General features: G+C 33.0%; 2 protein-coding genes across 2 annotated transcripts; one reads left to right on the forward strand and one right to left on the reverse strand.

Annotated features, from left to right (window-relative positions):
- Positions 1–2,059: 2,059 nt before the first annotated feature.
- LOC133313494 (uncharacterized) lies at positions 2,060–3,659 on the reverse strand. Its single transcript, XM_061514881.1, has 3 exons — positions 2,754–3,659; positions 2,501–2,593; positions 2,060–2,299 (listed from the first exon to the last, which is right to left on the reverse strand). Exons 1-3 carry the CDS (start codon positions 3,657–3,659, stop codon positions 2,060–2,062), a joined length of 1,239 nt encoding a protein of 412 aa, XP_061370865.1.
- A 5,997-nt stretch (positions 3,660–9,656) lies between these two features.
- On the forward strand, positions 9,657–10,118 carry LOC133313505 (uncharacterized). The gene has a single exon (XM_061514892.1). It carries the CDS (start codon positions 9,657–9,659, stop codon positions 10,116–10,118), a length of 462 nt encoding a protein of 153 aa, XP_061370876.1.
- The last annotated feature ends 2,153 nt before the right edge of the window (positions 10,119–12,271 follow it).

Below are 12,271 nucleotides of genomic sequence, written 5' to 3' on the forward strand. Positions count from 1 at the left end.
TAGTAGGTAACCCAGAAGGAATTCTTAATGGTTTTGAAGAGAAATGGTTCTTCAATATCATGGCCATAACAAGTTACAATGCAAATTGAGAGAGGGAATTGAAGCCCCAACTAGAAGGCTTTCCCTAAGAAACAAAATAAGGTGGATAGATTAGGACAAATTCCAAGTCCCTGTTAAGGTTTATATACTTGATTCCACCGATAAGGTCATGTTGAATGGCTACGAAACAATCCACGAGTGCAAGGTAAATAACTTACGAAGATACACTTAATTTTTAACTACACTTTTCAATGTCAATTGAATTCCAAAATTAATTAATTTGTTGGGATTATATGAGTATCAAATAGTTTTCAATTTGTTACAAGTTGAATATACTATTCCAAAAAATGGTGATAGCAACTCCCCTCATTTCCAAAAAGCAAACATCTCAATGGAAAAAGATGGTTATCTCATCTACGGCACTACTCGTATACACACTAGTGTTGTTAAGGCAACTTTTTATGGACAAGTGAATTTCAATATTCGCCATAATTCTCATGATAGATTGTTTTTTAAATTTTGTTTGCTTGATTTGTATTAAAGTCATAATTGCTGAATAATCCATGCAATTGTCGGAAGACATATATTGTATTGTGTCTTCACTTCTAATTTTTTTTTTTATTATTAATTTTGGATGCAAGGACTTTTTGTACTTCAACACCAAGATATATGGAACGGGAAAGGAAGCAGGAAATGAGGAAAGTTACGTTGCCGGAATGTGTTTGTTACCCGCAACTAGGTACTGTCAAGATTAATGATGGTGAAACTTTGACCCTAGAATCAATCAAGAGACAAATGCGACTTTACCATCGGAGCTAGGGGAATTCTACATCTATTTGGCAAAACAACTACCACAAGATGCATAGACATTATAATTCCTTTTATCTACATCCTGAATAATGTAGAGCTTCTTTTTTGCATATACAATCAAGTGATCGATAATTTTATTCCAACCAGAAATATTGTACTGTAAAATAAACATTCTTTTACTGTAGTTAGGGCGAGATGGAACCAATGGATTCCTGAATGCTGTTGAATCTTTCTTGTAATTTATATTCACAACTTGAGGTATGCAATTAATCTTTTTCCCCGTGACTAGCTTTGTTTATGAACTGATCACTCATAGATAAACACATTAATCTTGCATGACAATAGGGATGTTGGTGTCTTGATTCCGATTGATTAATTGCTAGAGTTTGTATGATCTAGGCATAGGCTTACAAACTCTATAACTTTATGGTTCTTGCGTTAATGCTTACACTAGGAAAAAGGCACTAAGGGATTACGCTTTTGAATAAAGTAAATGATTAAATTGCTAAGGGATTGTGATTTAATCAATTTTAGAAAGAATCGTTAATAACTTAATCTTGGATGTTGATTGCAAGAAAGGGTAGACTTGTTAGGAAAACGTTGGGGAAATCAAATCCCTCGCTACGCTTGTCAAGGTTCTTATTTGTGTTCTTTCATTTTTTTATCGTTCTTTGTTTTTAATCTTGAAAATCAAAAATAGTTTTTAAATTCTGTTTTATTAATTCAAATTATATTCTGAAGGACTTCCAAGATCGATCCAACTTTAATTATATAAATAAATTATTGCTTGATAAATCAATCCTCGTGGGATCGACAACCTTTCTTTTACCACTCTATTACTTGTACGACCAGTGCACTTGCCGAAGTCGCAACATGTACCATGATTTATTTACAAGGGGGAGTTCTGCATTGTTATGATTATATTTTTAGTCGGGGAGCCTAGTATTGATGATCACATTACATTTACAGGCATGGAGCCTAATCGAGCAGAGAACTCTTAATTGATATGTTGCATTTTTGTTTGAGTATACCCTGGTTCAAGATATGTATAATATTTTATTAAAATAAAAATTTATGAATTTTATTAATTGATTTGGATTGAAAGTTTACTTTTCAACCTTGATAATGTTAAATGGTTAACTACATTTAACATTTAATATCATATGCGGTAAAGAAACACATCAATCAAGCAAGATATGGATAATAGGAATTATGATGTCTTTGTCGATAGCGGTAATCGCTCTGCCAAATAGATGTTGAATTGTCCCATAACTCCTGTTCGAAAGCCACTTTTGTATCTGGATTCAAATGTCAAAGTTTCACCATCCTTAATCTTGATAGAACCTGGTTTTGGATAACAAACGGACATTCCAACCGCGTAACCTTTCTCATCTCCTGCTTTCTTACCCTTTCCATATTTTGGTTTTGAGGTACATAAAGTCCTTCCATCCTAAATTAAACAAAAGCACAATTGAATAAGTAAAGATGCATTGTAATATATATATTTTTGACTTCTTAATTACAATAGTATGAGTCAAGCTAAATTATAACTTAAAGAAACAAATCAAGCACACAAAGCTTAATAAAGCATAATCTACAACAAATGATAAAGACTATTTGAAAATGATACAAAATAATGAACATTAATTACCTGTCCGTATAGAGTTGCATTAATAGCACCTGAATGCATATGACCACTGGCATAGATGAGATAACCACCTTTTTGCATTGGGATGTTTGCTTTCTGGACATGAGGAGAGTCATTACTACCATTCGCGGGAACAGTATATTCTACCTCTAACAAGTTAATCGATATTTGTTGCTGAGTGCTTGCTTTGAAGAATTTTAATTTTGAATTTAATTAAGATTGAAAAGTCTACTTCATGAATAATTTATTAATTTACCTGGCACTCATGGACTACTTTGGATCCGTTTGATCTCACCTGATCGGTTGAATCAAGTACATAAATCTTCACAGGAATTTGGTGTTGGTCCCAATCAACCCACCTTATTTTGTATCTTAGGGAAAGGTTTCTCCTTGGGCCTTGAAAACCCTCTCTCAATTTGCATTGAAATTTGTCTTGGCAACAAAACATTCCTCCCTTATAATCCTTGGTCAATGGTTCGCCATAAGTGCCCCTTGTGACATTATAAAAGTCCTTTGGGAGATTAAACAAGTCACATCTACATTCAGAACAACCTTCCCTATCGAGTGCACCACGTGTATCAATTGCCATTATGTTTAATAGCCATTTCTCTTCATATCCATCGGGAATTTCTGCAGGGTTACCTATTTCTACCGCAAAAGGATCTGGAATGTTTGAGGATGTTTTTCTTGATTCACCTCCCATGCCCCAATAAAATGGAAGAACATAATCGTAGCATGGGCCTTCATTTCTCTTGAAAATGAAACCTTCAAGTTTACTCTGACGAGCCTTAGGATTCTTTGACAAGGTAATATTTTCAAAGTATCTTATGATAAAAAAATGGTGAAGGTAAGTATCATACAAAGGTACAGAATTCCCTTCTTCATCAATTAGTTCAGCATCGACACTCTTGATTCCAACATGACCTTTTGGAAACTCAATATCAAAAAAACCTTCCGCTAAAATTGATCCTGGTCCCATTTCAAACTTTTTAGACACAAAAGTAGCTGACTTGACTCCATTATGCCCTTTTGGAGACTCAATATTTAACCAAGTTTTCTCTTGAAATGAGTATGTTGTGCTTGATAGCAACACTAGGATTGATAATGGAAGTATCAACGCTTTAGAGATAAACCTTGTGTTTACCTGTGTGCAAAGCATCATTATTACATGTTTAGTTATGGATAATATTTGTAATGTTATTCTTTTATGTAAACATATTTAAAGGGCAGGCACATTAAGTTAGTTTAAAGAAGATAAAGCGTAAGATGAACTTGGAAACAAAAATCGCATACCACATGACAAGAAGATGAAGGGATGATCATTGTGGACAAAAGGTCTTTGTCGGAGGTAGAACCAATTTTTGAAATTTTAATATAATGGGTGGAGATAACTTTGTGTACATAAGGAGTTCGAGTTTATTGCTTTTATAGTAGATTGTTTGGCAATGAATTAGCCGCGTAACTTAATGCCAATTCAACATAGATTCTAGATGCTTGTTTCTGTTGAGCGTCTCAAATGTTTTGAATTTATTTGAAAGTGGTTTCTAGATGCTTGAACTTTATGCTAGCCATTCAACAATTCTATGGAGCGCTATTTATGGGCATATCAAGTTGACGTCAGCAGCTGAGAGTTTATCTCATCAAAAATCGTCTAGATGGCATAATTTCCTTTTTATGGCCAAATTAGTTAAGTGTTTTTTGTTATTTTTTTTTTAATTTGTTAAAGTTGTTAACCGTAAGTGTGGGAATCATGTAGATAAGAAAAATGGTAACCCCTGTATTACATATTAGCCGACATAGCAAACACAGCTCCGATCCTTTAGAATACGTAATTAGCTTGTTAACAAAGTTTTGGCACATAATTAATAAAATACATCTAAAGTAAATTTCTGAACCACCCCCCCTCTCTCCAAACACATTTTTTAATGTATAAACATCTTTTTTATTATTGCTTTCTAAAAATGACAATTATTCAAAAGCTGCTAAGCATACAGAATTTAAATATTTTGCCATTATAGAAGAGGTTCAGAAGCGTAGAGTGTTTATAAAATATACTAACACCAATCTTATAATAGCTGATCCCTTGAAGAAGAAATTACCGTCCAAGACTTTACCGGTCATTTGTGTAGTACAAACATTATGCCAACTAAAAAATGTTGATCATTAATAAATGTAATTATTAACTATTGAAATTACGAATTCAATGACGCATATGTTTCTCAAAGCGTCCTATTTTCAAATTTATCCTTACATGCATGTATGAATCATTATATTGAAATACAAGATTTGTCTAAGACATTATTGTATTATTATTGGACATAATGTATACATCCATCGAAGTATATTTGTTAGGAAAGATGGTTTAATATATTGGTACATGGAACAAACTTTGTCTATTTGATAGCATGGAACTGCTATGGCTCTTGTTTGTTTTATTTCTAATTGTGAATTATGATGAGACCAAGTATGTTACGAAGCACCGAACTTCCCACCACTGTTGTCAAACCCGGCCCGACCCGGCCGGGTTGACCCGGAACCCGGTGAACCGGTCATCAGACCGGTTCGGGTTAAGCATTGGACCGGTCATGCATCGACCCGGTCAAACCCGGTCAAAACCCAGACAAACCCGGCCAAACCCGGTGATGTGACCCGGTCGGGTCATGCATTTAAAAAAAAAAAAACCAAAATTGTTTCATCTTATAAAAAAAATGTAATACTCATTTTAACAACTTTTTATAATTTTATTTGCTAGTATACTCTTCTACAATGACCTCTTAGTTTTCAAATTTGTGGAATAATAAATTAGAGAATGTGACATATGTCATTTTAATGTAGTTGAATTTGAAAAGTATGAGTTCAATGTCATTGAGAGGTATGTTTATGGGGATTCTTTGCCATTTAAATTGACATAGTAATAGCATGCACTTTTATTTATTTATGCTTCATTTTTCTAACTTATTTAGTGAACCTTGTTTAATTTGTTTTAGATACGGAAGATAAAATTGAATTTATATATTCGTATTTATATATATTTTTATATATCTATATATATCCGGGCAACCGGTCCGACCAGTGACCCACCGGTCCGACCAGTGACCCAGTATCCCGACCGGGTCGATGCCCGGGTCGGGTTTAACAACACTGCTTCCCACACTCTCTGACACTCCGACACTCCCCGACACTCCAACAGGCGTTATAGAAATTTTAAAAAAAGTTCAAAGGTTGCGTTGCGTTGAGTTTTTAATTCAAACTATTAGATTCATATGATTATGATTATCATTTTATTGAATTTAATATAAATATTTAGGATATATTATGTTTTTTTGCAAAATATATGAATATTATAAGTTTCGTTTCTTTTTTTTGTTAAATTATTGAATATTAAATATATTATACACTACATAAATTAAAAATATTATTTAATATCAAAACGTGTCCTAACGTGTCGAAATCTAACATATTTTAGAATTAACGTGTCAGGGTGTCGTGTCGTATCGTGTCATGTGTCGGTATCGGTGCTACATAACAAGTATGAAACCTATTGCCTTATTATGTGCACGCATTATGATTGTTTTCATTAAATTATGAAGGGCTTTTTTATTTTATGTTTTGGAGATATTTCAATTGGTTCATCATTTGGCGGCTAGTTCAATTCGGAGCGGATTCCGGGATTAAAGTTTTAAACCCCTTCCAAAAATAAAGTGGGTAAATATAAGACCAACATGTGTCCTTAGTATATAGTTAGTTTTCATTTTAATTTAATGAGTAAAGGGCATAAACATAATTTGGGTAGAGGATAGAGAAACTTTGCAAAGATATAACAGGTGCATGCAGTTACCATAATTTGGCTAAGGGGCAATTATTTGACAATTCATATATATACAACAGATTCCCTTGTTAGGAAAGTTTTGTTTGCTATGAGATAGAAAACACATAAATAAGCTCTAACCATATTGAACGCAATCCTTAGATGTGATAGGTGAGGAAAATCCAAAAGAGGAAATATAAATCAATCTTTTTTTTTTTCGAATACATGAATATTATTTTGATTTTTAAATTTGAATCGATTTTACCAAAAATTTTGAAACCCAACTAGTGAAGTTGTTTTGAAAAAGTTCAACAAAATATTTGGTAAAAAAATATTTTAAATCTAAATTTTAGCTGTATAAAAAAAATTATTTAACTGGATGCTTATATTGTCTAGGTAAGAAGTTCGAGAAAAGATCTGTGAATTTGTTGAAAGGAAAAAAGAAATAGAAAAAGAAAATGTTGAAATTATCAGCGAAAATATATTTGGTGTGTTGAAATTATCAGCGAAAATTTATTTGGTGTGTTGAAACTCACTAAAAACAGAAAGATCTAAAAAATTTGGCATTATTTTTCTCTGCCTCTCCCAGGTCGTAGCTCTGTCATTGAATTATTTATGGTTTTAATATTTTTACAATAAATGTAGATAAGTTATCTATATTCACTCCAAATACGACATTGTTTTGTATTATAAAATTAAAAAAATTATAATAAAAAAGACTATTTTACTCCTGAAATAAATTAAATTACAAAAATACCTTAATTTCTGCCTCAAAACGACGTCATTTTAAACTAAATGTAGATAAATTATTTATATTGACGATAGAAAAAATGAATCTATTATTTATATGGGATAACATTTCCCTTCATATGATTTTATAATTTTTTGTTAGAACCTCTCAAAGCAACAACTAAAAAAAAAAAAAAAATCTAACATATACAGATGATTTTTGTTGAGATAAACACTCAATTGTCATCAAGTTTTTGTTCCTCCGATAATTAACTATCGAGAGTTGCATAACGGCTTGCAGAGTCGCATGCCCGGGACCTGTAAAATCAAGTTTATGTTGAATTTGCATCAAGTTACGCTAGAAATGACATTGCCAATTTCTACAATAAATAACTCCATTTCTAATTGCTTGGACCTCCATATCTACCCTCGTCTTCTATGCAATTCTTGTCATCCAATTTTTTAGCATATTTACGTTTGAATCTTGAATTGTTTATTATAAGGTTACATGAAAAAATTGTTGGGCCGTGCGCGGGGAGCTCATGGCTTGGAGAGACCGCCAGCCATGAGCCAAGTGAGCAGCAACCTTAAGTGAGCTCGGAAAACCACAATCTAACCCAAAACTATAAAACATTAGGTGCATGGGTTTTTCCATTTATATGGTGCTCATTTAGTATATTCTTACTCGACCATTAGCTCTGATACCAATTGTTGGGCCGTGCACGAGAAGCTCAGGGCGGAGAGAGACCACCAACGATGGGCCAAGTGAGCAGCAACATTAAGTGGGCTCGGAACACCACAATCAAACCCAAAACCTTAAGGCATTAGGTGCATGGGTCCTTCCACTTATATGGTGTTCACTTAGTCCATTCTTAACCAATGTGAGATTTTTTCACTCAATCATTCACACTTGGATTCCTCAACAAAAATAACATTAGAATATAAACTTTATTTGTAAATAAAATATGTGATAATTGGATACCAAAAAAATATATGTGATAATTATTAATGGTTTACGTATGTACAAGTGAACATGAGGTTTATGTTTAAAGTGTTGAAGCTTTCCTCTTCAATACTAGTGTTTCTATCGAGCACGGGATACTCCTATGTGGATCCCGAAACTCTTCTCAAGACATCTTCGAAGAATACTAATATGTTAATTAATGAGTCTAAAAAAAGTCATAGAGTCATACTATGAGGATACCAAAAGACACATCATGTCAGCCACTTTTGTGTCTGAAAAGTTTGAAATGGGACCAGGATAAGTTGTGGAGACAGCAATGACAGGTATTGATTTTCGACCAGGCCATGTTGGTATCGACAGTTTCGATGTTGAACTAATTGACGAAGAAGGGAATCATGTACCTTTGTATGAAACTTACCTCATCATTGGTTTGCTTTAAGATACTTTAAAAACTCAAAATCAACTAAGAGTGTTTTTGAAAGATCTACTTTCATTAGAAACCAAGGCACATGCCAAGGTAGTAATCTTCCACATTATTGGGGCTTGGGAAGTGAATCACAAGGAACAACCTCAAACATTCCATATCCTTTTGCTAGTAGGTAACCCAGCAAGAATTCTTAATGGGTTTGAAGAGAAATGGTTCTTCAACATCATGGCCATTGAAACACGTGGCGTAAAATATAGAAAAGGTTGTTCCGAATGCAGATGTGACCTTATGAATATCACAAAGGATTTCTTTAGTACCACAAAGGGTGTTGATGGCAAACCATTAAACCCAGAATATAAGGGAGGTATCTTTTGAGGCCATAACAAGTTACAGTGCAAATTGAGAGAGGGATTTCAAGCCACAACTAGAAGGCTTTCCCTAAGATACAAAATAAGGTGGGTTGATTGGGACAAATTCCAAGTTCCCTTCATATGACTTTATAGTTTTTTGTTAGAACTCTAACAGGAACAACAACAAAAGAAAAGGTAAAAAAAAAAATATGACATATATTTATGATTTTTGTTGAGATAAACACTCAATAATCTTCTAGTTGTTGTCCCTCTCCTATAAATAACTATCAAGAGTTGCATAACGGCTTGCAGAGTCGCAAACCCCTTGCCTGTAAAATCAAGTTTATGTTGAATTGGCATCAAGTTACGCTAGATATGATATTTCCAATTTCTACTATAAATAAATACATATCTATCCACAAATATTTTATCTCCAACCATTATTTTAAAATTTCAAAAATTGCTTGGACTTTCGGCAAAGGCCAAATCTCTAACATGGTCATTCCCTCGTCTTATATGCAATTCTTGTCATCCAATTTTTTAGCATATTTGTTTTTTAATCTTGAATTGTTTATTATAAGGTTACATGAAAAAATAACATTAGAATACAAAATTTATTCGTAAATATAATTTGTGATAATTGGAAACAAAAAAAAAATATGTGATAATTATTAATGGTTTACGTATGTACAAGTGAACAAGATGTTTATGTTTAAAGCGTTGATGCTTTCCTCTTCAATACTAGTGTTTCTATCGAGCACAGGATACTCCTGTGTGGATCCCGAAACTCTACTCCAAACATCATTGAAGAAAACTAATATGTTAATTAATGAGTCTAAAAAAAGTCAGAGTCGTATTATGAGATCCCAAAAGACACATCAATGACAGATATTGATTTTCTACGAGGTCATGTTGGGATCAACAGTTCTGATGCTGAACTAATTGATGAAGAAGGGAAATGTGTACCTTTGTACGAAACTTATATCCATCATTGGTTTGCTTTAGATACTTTGAAAATCCAAAAACAACTAAGAGTGTTTTTGAAAGATCCATTTTCATTAGAAACGAAGGCACATGCCAAGGTAGTAATCTGCCACATTATTGGGGCTTGGGAAATGAATCACAAGGAACAACCTCAAACATTCCATATCTTTTTGCTAGTAGGTAACCCAGAAGGAATTCTTAATGGTTTTGAAGAGAAATGGTTCTTCAATATCATGGCCATTGATACACGTGGCGTACAAGATAGAAAAAGTTGTTCAGAATGCAGATGTGACCTTATGAATATCACAAAGGATATCTTTAGTACCACAAAGGGTGTTGATGGCAAACAATTAAGCTAGGATTATAAGGGAGGAATCTTTTGTTGCCATAACAAGTTACAATGCAAATGGAGAGAGGGATTTGAAGCCCCTACTAGAAGGCTATCCCTAAGAAACAAAATAAGGTGGATAGATTAGGACAAATTCCAAGTCCCTCTTAAGGTTTATATGCTTGATTCCACCGATAAGGTCATGTTGAATGGCTCCAAAACAATCCACAAGTGCAAGGTAAATAACTTACGAAGATACACTTAATTTTTAACTACACTTTTCAATGTCAATTGAATTACAAAATTAATTAATTTGTTGGGATTATATGAGTACAAATAGTTTTCAATTTGTTACAAGTTGAATATACTATTCCAAAAAAATGGTGATAGCAACTCCCCTCATGTCCAAAAAGATGGTTATCTCATCTACGGCACTGCTCGTATACACACTAGTGTTGTTAAGGCAACTTTTTATGGACAAGTGAATTTAAATATTCGCCATCATTCTCATGATAGATTATTTTTTAAATTTTGTTTGCTTGATTTGTATTAAAGTAATAATTGCTGAATAATCCATGCAATTGTCGGAAGACATATATTGTATTGTGTCTTCACTTCTAATTTTATTTTATTTTTGATTAATTTTGGATGCAAGGACTTTTTGTACTTCAACACCAAGATATATGGAACGGGAAAGGAAGCAGGAAATGAGGAAAGTTACGTTGTCGGAATGTTTTTGTTATCCACAACTAGGTACTGTCAAGATTAATGATGGCGAAACTTTGACCCTAGAATCAATCAAGAGACAAATGCGACTTTACCATCGCAGCTAGGGGGAATTCTACATCTATTTGGCAAAACAACTACCACAAGATGCATAGACATTATAATTCCTTTTATCTACATCCTGAATAATGTAGAGCTTCTTTTTTGCATATACAATCAATTGATCGATCATTTTATTCCAACCAGAAATATTGTACTGTAAAATAAACATTCTTTTTCTGTAGTTAGGGCGAGATGGAACCAATGGATTCCTGAATGCTGTTGAATCTTTCTTGTAATTTATATTCACAACTTGAGGTATGCAATTAATCTGTTTCCCCATGACTAGCTTTGTTTATGAACTGATCACTCATAGATAAACACATTAATCTTGCATGACAATAGGGATGTTGGTGTCTTGATTCCGATTGATTAATTGCTAGAGTTTGTATGATCTAGGCATAGGCTTACAAATTCTATAACTTTATGATTCTTGCGTTAATGCTTACACTAGGAAAAAGGCACTAAGGGATTAGGCTTTTGAATAAAGTAAAGGATTAAATTACTAAGGGATTGTGATTTAATCAATTTTAGAAAGAATCGTTAATAACTTAATCTTGGATGTTGATTGCAAGAAAGGGTAGACTTGTTAGGAAAACGTTGGGGAAATCAAATGCCTAACTACGCTTGTCTTTAATTGAGTTTAAATCGTTCTTATTTGTGTTCTTTCATTTTTTTATCGTTCTTGGTTTTTAATCTTGAAAATCAAAAATAATTTTTAAATTCTGTTTTATTAATTCAAAATATATTCTCAAGGACTTCCAAGATCGATCCAACTTTAATTATATAAATAAATTATTGCTTGATAAATCAATCCTCGTGGGATCGACAACCTTTCTTTTACCACTCTATTACTTGTACGACCAGTGCACTTGCCGAAGTCGCAACATGTACCATGATTTATTTACAAGGGGGAGTTCTGCATTGTTATGATTATATTTTTAGTCGGGGAGCCTAGTATTGATGATCACATTACATTTACAGGCATGGAGCCTAATCGAGCAGAGAACTCTTAATTGATTTGTTGCATTTTAGTTTGAGTATACCCTGGTTCAAGATATGTATAATATTTTAATAAAATAAAAATTTATGAATTTTATTAATTGATTTGGATTGAAAGTTTACTTTTCAACCTTGATAATGTTAAATGGTTAACTACATTTAACATTTAATATCATATGCGGTAAAGAAACACATCAATCAAGCAAGATATGGATAATAGGAATTATGATGTCTTTGTCGATAGCGGTAATCGCTCTGCCAAATAGATGTTGAATTGTCTCATAACTAGTCCTTCCATACTAAATTAAACAAAAACACAATTGAATAAGTAAAGATGCATTGTAATATATATATTTT

This window comes from Gastrolobium bilobum, unplaced genomic scaffold (genome assembly GCF_033153095.1).
Source record: "Gastrolobium bilobum isolate Gb01-03AN ecotype WA unplaced genomic scaffold, APGP_CSIRO_Gbil_v1 utg39263, whole genome shotgun sequence".
Lineage (NCBI taxonomy): Eukaryota > Viridiplantae > Streptophyta > Magnoliopsida > Fabales > Fabaceae > Gastrolobium > Gastrolobium bilobum.